Genomic DNA, 15,110 nt, shown 5'->3' with positions numbered 1-15,110 from the left:
CACAGATTCATTGGGCAGGAAAAGGAGCCACCTCTCCACAGAGCCCAGGTCACAGGAAGGACTGGAGCCTCCTCCAAGTAGCTGGAATCTGGAGAGCTGAGGCCGGCACTGTCTTCAGAGTTAGAAATGAGAGCTTTGAAGGGAGAGGGGCAGACTGCAGCATGAGGGATGTGGTATAGAGGGAAGAAAGGTTTCCTCACTATGCAGGCTGCCTGTTGATTGATTTATTTACCTAGCGAATACGAAATGCTAGGTGCAGACTGAGCAGTTTAAACAGAACTCATTGGATCCTAGAACACCCTGAGGAAGGTGCTATTTTTGTCCTCATTTACAGATTCAGAGCCTGAGGCATCACAGAGCAGGCCCCTGGAGTCTCTTGCCACAGGCCTTTACAAAGAGATGGATCCTTATTTGTCTGCAGGGTTAGGCCTCTCTGGTGCCAGAGAATTGCATATTATCTATTTCTCAGGCCTGCACCTGGAAAAGATCTTCAGGGAGGCAGAAATGAGGTGTTGTCAACTTTCTGATCTTCAATGTGGCAACACTGTTGACAATAAAGAATGTTTTGGTGAAGAGGTGTGAAATTTCTTCTATTTTACACTTGTCAAAAACAAATTGTACAAATAGACTGTGCCCTTTAAAAAGCTCTGAAAAGAGTAAAACAAAAAAAATCCACATTGTTTGTGAGGTCATCAAACTCGGTCATCTGTACTGGGTTGTGTCCTTAAGAACCAAGAAGTTAGGACTATTGACAAGGCTGCAGACCCCTGGGATGGCACAGCCCCTCAAAGCCGTGTGCTAGCCAGGACCCCTCAGCATCCTCTTCTGTTTGCAGGGCCTGGCGACTGTGGGGACCACCTCACAGTACTTCAGACAGGCTTCTCAACTCTTTCGGGCCCAAAGTTGTCTGTGTCTGCAGTGTCCATCTGAAGCCGTCAGAGAAAGTCCTTCAGACACATCCTGTTCACAAGTGAGTGTGCAGGATTGAAGTTTGTTTTGCTGATGTTGTCATTTTCCAGGAAAGAATCCATGTTTGCCTCTTCCAGGTCACCCTCCACCCAACTTCCAGAGGCATCTAAAACAAAATCTGACTCTTTTTTTTAATTGCATTGAAATATACATAACACACAATTAACAATTTTGAAGTGTGCAATTCACTGGCATTTATGACGCTGACACTGCTCTGCAACCACGTCCTCTCTCTAGTTTCAAAATTTTTTCATCACCCCAAAAGAATACCTTGTAACCACTAAGTAATCACTCTTCATCCTCTCTTCTCCTCATTCCCTGGCAACATCAATTCTGCTTTTTCTCTCTATGAATTTTCTATTCTGGGTATTTCATAAAAATGGAATCAAAGCATATATGGCCTTTCGTTTCTTATTTCTCTCTCTTAACAATGTTTGCAAGGTTCATCCATGTTATATCATGTGCCAGTACTTCATTCCTTTCATGTCTGAGTGATATTCCATTATGTGTATATGTAATAAAGGATTCCCTTTAGGAATTTTTGTAAGGCAAGTCCGTTAGCAGAAAACTCCTTGGCCTTTTGTTTAACTGGGAATATCATAATTTCTCCTTCATTTTTCTTGGAAAGTTTTGTGAGAGATAGAATTCTTGGTTTACAGTTATACTTTTGACACAATAAATATATCATCCCACTGCCTTCTGGTCTCCATGGTTTATGATGAGAAATCCTCTTTTAATCTTGAAGATATTTTGTCAGGACACATTGCTTCTCTCATGCTGCTTTCAAAATCCTTTCTGCGTTTTGGGTTTATAACAGATTGATTATAATGTGTTTTGGTGGGAATCTCTTTAGGTTAATCTGTTTGGAGTCCATTGAGCTTCTTGGATATGTAGATACATGTCTTTCATCAAATTGACATGTTTTCCCATGAGGTCTTTGAATATTTGCTCTCTCTTTTCTTCTTCAGAGACTCATAGTGCATATGTTGTTTTCCTCAAAGGAGATTCACAGGTCCCTTGAACTCTGTACACTTTTCTTCATTCTTTTTTCTTCTGTTCCTTATACTGTGTACTTTCAATTGTGTCATCTTCAAGTTCTCTCATTCTTTTTACTACCTGTTCATATTTGTTTTTGATTGCCTCTAGTGACATTTTCATCTGCTATTGTTTTTTCATGCCCAAAATTTCTCTTTCATTTCTTTTATAATTTCTATATAGGTCTTTATTGATATTTCCCACATGTTTATTACATTGTTCTTATGATTTCCTTTAATTCTCTGTACATGGTTTCCTTTAGCTCTTTCAACATTTTTAAGAGTATTATTTTTAAGTGTTTGCTAAGTAACCCCATTGATTGGGCTTCAATGTGGATGGTTTCTGTAAATTTCTTTTTTTGCCTGTGAGTGTGGCCATAATTTCCTCTTTCCTTATGCTTCACAATTTTTTGTTGAGTATTAGACATTTGGAATATTGTAAGGTGGAAACTATGGATATTAGATACTCTCCTCACCCAGGATTACAATTGTTTCTTGTTGAGGTCTATGGTCATCCATTGGCTTAGTGACATTTCTGAACTATTTTTGCAAAGACTATATGCCTTGCCATGTGTGGTCACTGAAGCCTCTGTTCCATTTTCTCCACAGTCAGCCAGTGACCTGACAGAGAGTTTCATTAATGCCAGCCTCTTTCCTCATCAAGCACTCCATGGATGTTGCAAGTTTTTAACAGACTCCAGAATTCTGACATAGTTGATTCTATTAGTTCTTACAAATTCAATAGTTTTTTAGCTGGAAGGACCAATTCCAATAGTTTCTTACTCCATCATCTTTATGATGTCGCTCTCCTGACTCACTTCTTCACTCCTGCTGAAAACCCTTCAATGATGCTATGCCTTCAGGTAAAGTTTACTCTACTTAGAATGATTTTGCATTATCCTTCATGATCTAGCTCATGAATTTCACCTCCCTTCTAATCAATTCTATCCCTCAGACTTCCCTCTCTGTGCTTGAGCCATAGTAGACACAACATTATTTAGCAGGTTCAAACTTTGCTCATATTATGCTCTCTGCCTGAAATGAATCCTTGTACCCCTACTAGTTTCATCTGCCTTATATTTAGGGGCCTCTATTTGTATTTCATGATGTTATTCAAGGGGTAACTCTTCCATGAAGGTTTCCTGATTCCTTCCCCAGGTGTTCAGGTCTTTGTGCCCTTTGTGCCTCTTTCCATACTCTATGGAATTCTCTAGGTAGATTTTAAAGCATACATTGCCCTTGCTTATGTATTTGTCTCTAACAGAATGGTAGATCTATCTTTAGGATTCAAAGAGTATCTCTTACATGAATGAATGAAGGAATGTCTGCAGAAATGAGGCCACAAAAGGCGTTTGTATGTAGGAATACCTTACAGCTTTTGTATCGCAGGAGAGTCTTCAGATTATAACATGGAAGCCACTTTTTCATCAACTCAAGATCAAAGTCAAACACAGCCCACAATGGTGGATTGGGCAGACGATGTAATCTGTGTGACTAAGGGCCCCTGCCACGCCAGAACTGCTACATAACTGGAACTGCCAATAGTTTCTCTGCTGGATGAACAACCTAGAAAGTGCTGAATCAAAAACAAGGCTTGTTTCATTTTCCAAGATCTTGTCCCAATGCTTGTGAAAAAGGGAGTACAGAGGAGAAGACTGGGTTTGGGTACACAATGAAGGAAAAGTGTTATGAGAGGTCAGAGATGAAACAAACAGGCATCTCCTGTATCACCATCTTTCCAAATATCAGAGGGATGGACTATTCTGAAAATGTCTCTAGATTGGCCATTTGTATGGTTTAAAGATAGCTTTTGTGTCTGAATGTCCCTGGCACTACGGAGACCTTGAGGCTAAGAGCAAACTCATATAAAGGGGGCCTTATGTCTGTCACTTGGTAGGATGTTTCCTTCCTTTTCTTGTTATAACCCAGAGAGCCCCAGGCCTTGTTCCTGTGACCATGAGAAAGGCTAGAGGCTACGTGAGGATGAGGGGTGGGAGATCAGGTGATGAAGAATAGAGGGGCCATGCAGGAAGGAAAGAGAAGTAGGTTGAGAGCATTCCACATGTACTTTGTCTCACATTAGGTAGAGATGGCAGCCCTCTGCCCTCCGCCCTGAGTCAAGAAGGACAAGCTTGGGCATCTGGGCCAGGCTGGTCACTTCATGCCCAATTTTCCAGGGTAAGAGGAGGCAGAAACCGAAGACTGAGAGACTCATGTCAGGGTCTTCTCACACTGAGACAGTGGCCAGCCAAGGAAACACATCACTGGGTTGGAATGATTTTGATGTTTATGGGGGCCCCAAACACAGCCTGGTCCCTAAGACTAAAATGCCCGTTTCAGAATCCCAGAACCATGAGCAGAGCTTCTTGGGAGACTTGGAAACCATAAGACTTGGAAGCCCAGGAGGAGGGAAACCCTTCTGGGGAGGAGCTGATAAGGTTCCAGGGATGACTGTCCTCTTTCAGAAGAACAGACTTTCCTTCCCTTGTCCACATTTGGCCTTTCACTTCTCATGAGTGAATCCAATGTGATCTGGTTTCTATTCATTGCTGGCAGAAGGCTGTCTGCTGGAGGTAGAGTGACACCAAATGCTAATTCTTGACTATTTCTCTGCCCCAACACCCTCACCTGTACCAGTGAGAAGGTGGAAGCCCTGGATGGATCGCTCAGGTTCTATTCCCTTGGGAAATTTTGCCAAGGCATCTCTTTTGTCTACTGGCCAAATGCCAATCATCTTAACTACTTCATATTCCCGAAAATCCATTGATTTTCTCATTGATGCCTATTTCTCTCATTCTTAAAAAGGTAGATGTGGGTGGGGTACCTTCTGATGCTTCCCCCTCCACCCAGTCACGGCTATGCGGCATCATGTGCATAGGGTAGTTTTTGTGACTTTTGAAATATGTTACAGCAAATGTCCTGGTGCACTACCACAAGGCGAGGGAGTCAGTGTGAACCAGTGACCAGTTCCAGAAACATTCGGAGGTCCTATTTTTACTGGAAAGTTTCTTCCCAGCATTTTAACATAATAGACCTTTGGGTTTGAGTACATGCTTATTAAAAGTATTTTTTGAATTGTATCTTTCATCCAGATGATGGGCATAAAATCCTCCAAATATATTTTTCATATTATTGAAAATTTCATATTCACTTATTACAACCATTTCTGATTTGTTTGTGTATAGCCACATGTCACTTAACAATGGGGATACGTTCTGATAAATGTGTCATTAAGCAATTTCATCATTGTGCAAACATCATAGAGTATACTTACACAAAACTGGATGGTATAGGCTACTAACACCTAGGCTACATGGTACTAATTTTATGGGACTACTATCGTATATGCAGTCCGTTGTTGACCAAAACGTCATTATGAGGCACATGACTGTATTTATATATATTGTTGGCATAGATAGTGTATGGTATGCATAGTACTCTGGTAATCCATTAAGAAATTAAGCAGCAATTTCATTTTGAAATGAAATCTATGTGGTTGGTATTATTCACTTCAATTTACAGACGAGAAAACTGAGGTTTAAAGGGAACAAGTAACTTCTCCAAGGCCACACAATTACTAAGTGCCGACCAGCACTCAACCCAGGGCCTTCTGGATCTTAATCTGTGCTCACACATATTCCCTTAGATCGTGAGGATAAGCCACAGCCACATCTCAACCATGAGTGTCATGCGTTTGCATCGAGCTCTTTGGATCTCAAGTACTTTTCTTCAGTCCTATTAGGGACATAACGTCCATAAGTTAAGATGGTTGATTTTCACCTAAAATTTTATTCAGTCAGTTTACTCCAACATTAGATTGATCACTAATCTCATTACAGAATGTACAGCAACAAATGTCAGGTCAGGCTGAGATGATCACTTGTCCTGGTTTGCCTAGGACAGAGAGTTTGCTGGGACGTGGGACTCTCAGGGCTAAAACCAGGAACGTTGGTCCCCGGGTCAGAAGTGACCTCTCTGACTGGGCTCCAGAGTGGGAAGATCGTACTTTAACTCAATGGAATTGGAGAAGAAGGAGAAAGCAGCTGAATGAGCCAGTTGTTGAACGTTGAGCGCCAGATCCTCTTTCCGCCCTTCCCACTGTGTGACCAGGATTGTCCCTGGGAAGAGAAAAGTGATGCTCTCTCGTCTTCGCACTCAGCACTGTCCCCTGGCACTCAGGCTTCTCTTGACAGTGTGTGAATTTTCCATCTTCATGCCTTGAACCAGCAGTACCTTCAAGCTTTTCACATTGTTTTTCTGTCTAGGCAACTTTTCAGCAGCAATCCGTGTCCCTGGAAGGAGAAAAGATAAATGTGGGCAGTATTATTTCACCATTCCCTCTCTTCACTCAGATATTCTGCATTTAGGTGAAGTCCAAATGGCTCGCTGGGAATCGCATGCACCTGCGACACATTCTTGATCAGAAAGTGTCATCTGCACTTTCCATCAGCTTCAGCCCTCACAATCCCTAAATCCTCCTTTTTGGGAGAACTTCTCGAGACTTCCTCCCTGTTCCTCCTCAAACCTCCCCCTTCAAATCCTCCACAGTCCAGGGAGCCTCCCCAAAGGTCCAGTCTGCACAGCCTCACTGGGCAGGGAGAGGAGCCGCCTCTCCACAGAGCCCGGGGTCACGGGATGGTAGAGGCTCCTCCAAACCACTGGATTCTGGAGAGCTGAGGGGTGTGTCCATCTTAATGAGGGCATTGAGGAGAGAGGGAATGACCACAGCATGAGGGACGTGGGTTAGAGGGAAGAGGGTTTCCTCATGATGCAGGAGACTTCAAATGTTTTTAGTTACATAGTGCTTGTGAGGGGCGATGTGAGGTAAGCCCTTTACCTGCCTGAGCACATTTGACCCTAGAACAGCCCTGCGGTAGGACAATCCTTTTTTTTTTTTTTTTTTTTTTTTTTTAAAGATTTTATTTATTTATTTTTTCCCCCCAAAGCCCCAGTAGATAGTTGTGTGTCATAGCTGCACATCCTTCTAGTTGCTGTATGTGGGACGCGGCCTCAGCATGGCCGGAGAAGCAGCGCGTTGGTGCGAGCCCGGGATCTGAACCCCGGTCGCCAGCAGTGGAGCGCGCTCACTTAACCACTAAGCCACGGGGCCGGCCCAGGACAATCCTTATCCTGACAATGCTGAACGTCACCTGAGCCCTGTGACCCAGAAACACAGGGAAGTTAGAGACCTCCTTCCCTCGTGTTGTGGGGATTCCTTCCTGTGAAGACCGTCCTTCCCCATCTGACTCAGAGAAGACTCACAGACGCCCCCTCGTTTTCCTAGGACAATCCAGACATGGTCCCACAGATTCTCGCTCTGTCTCATCAATGATTAGGTAAACTGTTTTTCCCCACTTCTCAACTGGAATAAAATGGTTGTTAAGTTGACTTAACCAAACTCTAGTTAAGCTCTCTCCCCCCCACAGCACCCCATCTCTGACTTACCCCTGAAGGTGCACAGGCATTGCAAATAGAACAGTCTTCCGTGAAGACCCTTCTGGAACCGGCACCATGAGGAGAGACATTTCCTGGTCATCTGTCTGATCACACCTGCTCCTCCGTTCCTTCCCCCTCCCCAGCCTCCTGTCCTCCTCCCTATAGAGGAACGTCCTTTCTCCTGACCTTTGAGATACTTGCCCATCTTGTGGTCGGGGCATTCTACTTATTGCCGAAATCGTGTTGAATAAAGTCTCTCTTTTCCTAAGTCTGCGTTTGGTTCTTCATTTGAAAATCCTCATTTCTCCGTGTTGGAGCCTCAGGCATGACTGAGAGGGATTGAAGTCCCTCCCGACGGGGCTTTAAAATAAGATGGATTCTCATGTGTCCGAGGCCTGTCTTGGGGCAGGAGATGGCCTAGTTGGGCTGGCTTTCTGCTGACCTTTCCAGCAATGCGGTTGACGATCAAGAATATTTTGGGGTGGATGTGTTAAATTTCTTGTTTCCCACCAGTCAACAACAAATTGTGTTACACAAGGGAGTGGGCCTCTACAAAAGCTCTGAGAGAGTGAAACAAAAGGCCCACGATGTTCTTGGGGTCACTAAACTCGGGTTTTGATGTTGCATCTTATCTGGACGACCAGGGAGTGAGGAGGATCAAAAAGGACACGGCCCCCTGAAAGGCACAGACCCTCACTGGCCTGCGGCCGTCCTCGGCTGCTCCGGGTCCTGTCTCTCTGTCTGTAGAGTCTGGGGCACATGGGGGCCTCTTCACAGCCCTTCCAGCAGGTTCAGCTCCCTCGGGAACAACACTCCCTGTGTCTGGACCATCCTCATGAAACCAAGACACGCTGGGATTCCTTCCTCAACGAGTGCTCAGGATGTGGGTTTCTGTGCTGACGTCTATGTGGATTTTAGGCAGGAGTCCACCTTGGCCTCTTCCAGTTCACCCTCCTCCATCCAGCACAGGCATCTAAACACAATCCGACTCCACTTCCACCCTCGGTGAGAACCCTGCAATGGCTCCCTGCCTCCTGGATAGAGTTTACCCACCTTTCCATAGTTTACAAAATCCTTCATCATCCGGCCACTGGATCTCTCCTCCCCTCTAATCACTTCTCCCCTCTGCCCCTCTCTCCGTGATGAGCCATCACACACTGAGTTTTATGGAGACATCAGACCCTTTAGCAGCTCCACGCTTTTGCTCACTCTATTTCCTCTGCCTGGAATATATTCTTCGATCTCCCCCCCCCAAGATTTATTAGGTTTTTCCATCTGAACCATAGGACATGGGTTCCTTATTCCCAGGCTTAGCTGTCTATGCAGAGGACTCGACACTCACACAGCATCCCTCCAGCCTCGCTCACCACACTCTGCACCCAGGCTGCGCACAGCCTCCCTCAGCCTGCACACACACAGACTAGGCCGCCTCTCCAGGTGCAAACAGGTCGACACCATGTGTCCTAGCCAAACATGGTCAATCAGAGGAGACTCAGAGGTCGAACCCACGGGCCCCTGGAGATGATGACCATGAGCAGAGGCTGTCCCTGATTAGCTGCAACCCTCCCTGATGCCATCAAACCTGCTGGTGTCTTTGGTGTCCTCCCTCTCCAGGGCTGTGTCTCCTGACCCACCTCCACTTGCCCTGCGCCCTGGGCAGCCGTACCTTCCCCATGGGCCGGAGTACCCTCCAGGACCCCTACCCTAATATCAACCACCTCCTCGTCCCCTCGGGCACCTCATCTCCACTGATGTTAAAAGGAAAACAACCTAGGAATCCACTGAAAGAGATTTCACTAAGCTATGCTGAGGGTGCATCTCCCAGCTACTACCAGTGGAGAGAGCAGCTTGCGCTGGACTATGTGCGTCTCTAGCAGGAGGATTTCAGGTGATGCAGCAACGAGAAGAGCAAGGAAACTGGCCCACGGGGTTTGGGGCAGAAAATTTTTGTGGTTAACGGGAGCTGTCACCAGGGCAGCCTGGCTCTGCCCGGAAACGTGACCCAGGGTCCCTCGTTGTCTTCCTTCTGCCTTCAAGAGCTTCCTTCTTCCACACTCAACTCACAATCAAATACAAAGCCTTTGTTCCCCAGCAGTCACTTTAACAGCAAAGATGGGAGAGAAAGGACCCAGGGGTCCTTTCCCTAATGGGAAAATACCCACTAGGAGGTGGGACAGTTGTAAGTGAGGCCAGGGGAACTCAGGGGCCGCCGGGCAGTAACTGCATCTCCCATAAAACTGCATCAGTCAGGGCAGTCTCTGTAGCCAGAGCTCCGTAACTCTGGCAGCACTCCCAAGTCAGCACAGGAAATTTTTACCCTACAGATATCCCAGGCCCACCGCAGGCCAGATAGAGAGAACATGCAGGTGGGCCGGGGCATGGCTGTGCTTGCAGCTCCAGGTTACTCTAATGGGCATCTAGTGGTTGAGGCCCAGGTGTAGCTAACCAGTCCCTGTGCTCCAGGAGCAGTGGGGACACATCCATCCCCACGTGCACATCCCCCCTTCCCAGAAAATTGCATTATCTCATGTACATATATATGCCAGAATTGACAAAAATAATTCTTTAGCAAAGAAGAACTAAAACATTTACTCATTTGTATTAATTTCAAATATTTGACATAAATTTAGATATCTGCTTGTTACTGTTTGCAAAAAGAGGATCAGAGTAAGCTTCTCCCCCATCTTTGCTGCCAAGGGGCTGCTGTGGATTGAACCAAAAGCATAGAATGTGAAAAAGACAAGCCTCAACACCAATTTATGGAATTGAAACATATTCGAACTGTACCTGGGAACAAACGCTGTTTTTCCTATCTCAGGGAGGTGTGAAATTTACCCTCCAAACAATTCCAGCGGCCCAGGGGCAGGGAGTCCGAGACTAATCGGGCCACCCCCGAGACCCTGCTGGGGATCCAGCTCCAGCCCCAGCGGCCTCGCTGGCTCATCAGCATGCCTGGCTTCAGTGACCCGCCACTGCCCACAGCCCGGCGGCCCCCTTCCCCACTGCTCTTCTCGCCCTCCCCAGTTCACGCCGGAGCCTGGAGTCCTGTTCTCTGAGTCGGCTGCTGGGAAGACCCAAATGAAGACACCCGTCGAGGGGTGAGAGTGGCCCATTTTCCAACGGCACCCCCAAAAGCGGTGCGCCGAGAAGGAAGCCCCAGAGAAAACGCGGGTGTGGACTGAGCCCTCGACCCTGCTGAGAAGGAGGAGGCCCCTTCTGTCTGGCCGCAGAACGGTGGGCGCTCTCTGCGGCCCACTGTGCCCTCACGGCTCCAAAGCAGTTCTGCTTCCTTGCTGTTGGCCTAAGAGGAGAGGGGAGCTAACCCTGCCGCCCCCCACCCCCCACACCCTAACCTAGCGCTTTCGCTTTTGTGACCAGCTGCCCCCGGGCCACCTTGGGAGGCACAGGATCTCTGGGAGGGGCTCAGGTGGGGGCCCCGAGCGCGCCGGAAGAGTGTGTCTGTTCTCAGCAAAGATCCCCCCCGCCCGGGAGGGGGTCCGGGGATCTCGGAGGCCCACCTGAGCAGACGACACCGGCATCCTCGTGGTGACCACAGTTGTGGCTGTTCCAGCCGTTGTGGCTGCAGCTCCACAGGTCGGACTCGTGTCCTGAGCAGCCCACGTTGTCCAGGAGAATCGGCCCTGAGCCCTGACCGAAGCGGGCACTTCCTGGGGCCGACGTGGCCCGGCCACAGCCCAGCTGCCTGCACACCACGTCGGCATCGTTGGTGCCCCAGGCGTCGTCACACACGGTGCCCCACGAGCCTCGGTAAGGACCTCCACCCGGCCCTGACACCGGTCACCTCCGTTCACCAGCCGCAGGGCCAAACTCGGTTCGGTCCCTAGGGGGAGCACAAGAACACCTCCTCCGTGTCTCTCCTGAGGTCCCAGGCCCGAGGCGTGTTCCAGACTCAGGGGCCATCGTCATGGCTCAGTTCCCTGGGCAAGCAGTCACCTTGGACTTTCTTCTCTCTTTTTTCCAATGTATCAAGGTACCTCCTGTGCTTTTGGCCTGCGACGTCCCGGGGGCTGGAATGAATGGTTAAGGTGTGGTGGAAAACTGCTCTGGGGACAGACAGTGGCCTCTGCCAGCTCTGTGGTATCAGCGGGAAAGAGGATCTGCATCTTTGCCTTAATGCTTTTTCATAATAGTCTTTTAAATATATAATGTCTGATGAGCATCTCGTCAAAAACAACCTCAGCCCCCCTTGATGGTGGTTTGCTGAGAAGGGTTGCTTCTTTGTGGTGCGTGGGATTCGGGGAAGGGACACTGGTGGAGGATGATGCCATGTCAAGGTGACCCTTGGGCGACCAACTTTTTAGAATAGCTGGTAGGTCGTCCAGGTATTTGTGAGTGTCTCTGGCTCAACATTTTCACGGAGAAACTATTGAGAGGAAAGACGCTGAGTAAAGGGGTCATGTTTGATAGTTTTTGCTCTCTTATCTGAGTGAGTATTTCCTTGAGAGTGGGAAGGGTCTTTGCAGGTCTGTGGTCTTGTCCTCGCCCCTCTCCCGGTTTCCAAAGACCTCTGAGTGCGTACCTTGGCTCCTTCTCACCTTTGTCCCTCTCTAGGTGGCCACAGCACAAAGCACAGTATCATTACATGTCTTGTCTTTGGTTTTGTTCTCAGGGCAGGAAGATCCCAACAGTTTGGGCCATAAATACAACTTTATTGCCGACATGATAGAGAAGATCGCGCCTGCCGTGGTTCACATTGAATTGTTTCGCAAATAAAGAGGGCCTTCTGTTTTTTTAGAAACTCTGAAGCTTCCATCAATAAATGCTGCCGTTAGCATGACATCCGAGCTATTTTTGAGACACTTGAAAGTGTCAAAGTGTCACTGAATATATTCTTACAGGAAGATATCATTTCTCCCTAACGATGTTTTCCCTTTTGACTATTTAAATTTACATTCTTGACCCCTCTAGATGTTTTAAGAGCCTCTGGCTCTGAAGAGATTCCCTAAGAACATTTTCAAAGTGGAATTTTTTAGTACATGTAAAAGTCAGCCTGATGTTCCATTTTTTAATGTTAAATAAACCCAGTGTGTAAAGAAATAATTGCAAGATGTGTGTTGCTCTTGCAAAACCAACCATTGATGTGTTGAGGAGGTGATTTTAAGGTGTTTCAGGCTGAACGAGGTGCTCCTTTGGGTTCTGTTGTAGGCTTCGTTTTTCTAAGAGGGAGGTGCCCGTGGCCAGTGGGTCTGGCTTTATGGTGTCCGAAGATGGACTCATTGTGACAAACGCCCACGTGGTGACCAACAAGCACCAGGTCAAAGTGGAGCTGAAGAGTGGCGCCACCTACGAAGCCAAAATCAAGGATGTGGATGAGAAGGTGGACATTGCGCTTATCAAAATTGACCATGAGGTAAGTGTGTTCCCCACCAGCAGAACCGAGTTCTCAGAGGCCCTGGCTAAATGTGGCAAAACCTGGAGAGGTCACAAGGCACCAGAGCTCCTTGATTCCAAGAGATTCTCAGGGAGAGAGCTGAAGCTAGACTGAACCTGTCAAGTCTGAGCATTTAGGAGATGCTGAGTGTGGCCTGGGGTGGGGAGTGGGCTCATGGAAGCTTCTTTAATAAGCAGGCTATAAGATCAGAGAGTTGTAAAAACAGTATTTTACTTTTTTATAAAGGAAAACAACAGGTTTATAAAGAAATTAGTAGGTAAGCAGTGAAAATTCAGTCTCCTTTCCATTCCCGACCCTGAGTCAACTGTTGTTAGAGAATTTTATTCATTTGTGCATTAACCAGGTTTGAAACCAAGCCTGGTCTCCCAAATTGTTATTGTTTTATTGCAGGGTTACTAAATGTGCTTTAAAACAGTACTCCATACTCAAAAAGTTTTGGAAACCTTGACTTAAGACAAAGCTAATGGATTTCTTCCTTACAAAACTTCTCAGAGCTTTTAATATGCTAATGTGCACATGACTTTCCTGCAAACAGGTGTATACACCAAATTATAATGATCTGAGTATAGAACTTTTTTCTTGATTTTTCAAAACTGAGACATAGTGAGCTCAATTTGGGAAATACTGTGTTTGAAAATGGTTTGCTTTCTATTTAAATATTCTCCTTGCAGCCATTTTTGCTCTGTTGATTTCTTTAGCAAAGTCTTCATACCTGAAATAAATCCAGTTCTTACTAGACCATCAAAAATTCCCACTCATTGGTGTGTTGATTTCGGAGGTTTGGTTGGCTGTGTGGCAAGTGCACTGAGATTGCATTTTCTGGTTTCTTCACACCCTTGTAATTTTCCAGGCTTCATATGGAAGGAAGAATCAGGGTAGGTTGGAATCTCGTTGCTGGCCTGGGAAAAGATCGTAGACTGAGAGCCAGGAGGGATCTTCTCTTCCAGCTCCCTGCCTGACTTTACCTGGATGTGGGCTCTGAGGTCAGACAGTGTGGTGTTGTGCAGGCTATTTTTGTCTGTGCTGCTCAGCGGGGCAGAAACAGGCTCTGTGCCCGGTGTAGGTAACTGCCGTTTGGCGAGGTCGAAATTGCATATTCTTTCTATTAGGTTACTGTGGAATTTCTGAGCAACAACTAATATTTCCAAATGTGTTTATTGGTCACAGTATAATCATAATAACTTCTATTTGATAAGCTCCAATGTTGGGCCAGGTTCCGCCTTCATTTGTAACTTTCACATAATCTGTAAGATAGCTATGTTATCCCCATTCTATAGAGGAGGAAACAAGGGCTAAGAGAGCTTAATGAACCTGCCCAAGCCACACAGCTACGCTGCGGTGAAATTATAGGCTCCTAAGACAACCAGGCTGCTGCTCCCCAAGTGCCCAAGGGTGGAGCCTGACCTTTTGGTGTGAAGGGAGGGCTCAACTTGAAATAGCCCACGGGAAGGCTAGTGCATCCCCATTTAGGAACATGCTGCTAGAAAAGTGTCCAGGATGTGGTAGTCTCACTGGAAGGAGGCCGGCCAGAATAGCACATCCTGTGGCCACATGCAGACTGCTCAGCTCCACCGAGCCCTTGGAAGGCGGCCAGCAGTGGGGGCTCTGCAGGCGGGGCGCTGATCAGGGTGCTGATCCGGACACTGCGTGAGCTGCCCCTGCTGAATAATTCTGTGTTTGGAACGCGTGGGCGCATACCGTGCAACTGCTCCTGGCCCCGGGGGTATTCTTTTCAGATTTGGAGTCAAGGTGGAGGGTATGTCCTGGTGGCACCCCTGGCATGTCCAGGCAGGATGTGAAAGATCTCAGCAGACCAGCTTTGCAGAGTGTTTCTGACCTGCGCCCGGGAGCCCAGCCTTCTGCCCCCAGCACGCTATTTGAGATGTGTTTCTAGCCCAAGAAAAAGGGGCTTCAAAATTTAAAGTTGAACTCATGTGGCTTTTGAAAATGGAATCGGAAATGAAGGGATATTAAATTGCAGACACCCACACAAAGACTGGTTTCCACTGACTAAACTGCTTTTTTTGCTGATAGTAGTTGGAAGTGGGGAGAGTAAATGTGTCGCTTCCCGCTCATTCCCTCTCATTCCTGCAGTTTGATGATGATTTGGAGCAGGGCCGAGACTGGCTTGTAATGAGGCTTGGTTTGGAAGGAGCGTCTGACCCCGGCGAGTGCAGTTCAGCCCAGCACACGATTTAATACACGTGCGGGCAGTGGTGGGGTGTGAGCTGGCCTCACATTGTGTCGCTCTCAGAAAC

At 47.1% G+C, this 15,110-nt stretch overlaps 1 protein-coding gene across 1 annotated transcript in view; it reads left to right on the top strand.

Annotated features, from left to right (window-relative positions):
• Positions 1-15,110, top strand: part of LOC147916917 (serine protease HTRA1-like) — a 51,663-nt gene that overhangs the window by 18,064 nt on the left and 18,489 nt on the right. Inside the window, 3 exon segments of the mRNA XM_087432922.1 lie at positions 10,292-10,481; positions 12,070-12,178; positions 12,606-12,810. Of these exon segments, the coding sequence (XP_087289048.1) occupies positions 10,292-10,481; positions 12,070-12,178; positions 12,606-12,810 (504 nt within the window).

The sequence above is a fragment of the Ceratotherium simum genome, chromosome 6 (genome assembly GCF_057802395.1).
Source record: "Ceratotherium simum simum isolate JZ-2026a chromosome 6, ASM5780239v1, whole genome shotgun sequence".
In the NCBI taxonomy this organism is placed as follows: Eukaryota; Metazoa; Chordata; class Mammalia; order Perissodactyla; family Rhinocerotidae; genus Ceratotherium; species Ceratotherium simum.
The sequence above is the reverse complement of the archived record's forward strand: the minus strand, read 5'-3'. Positions and strand labels throughout refer to the sequence as shown.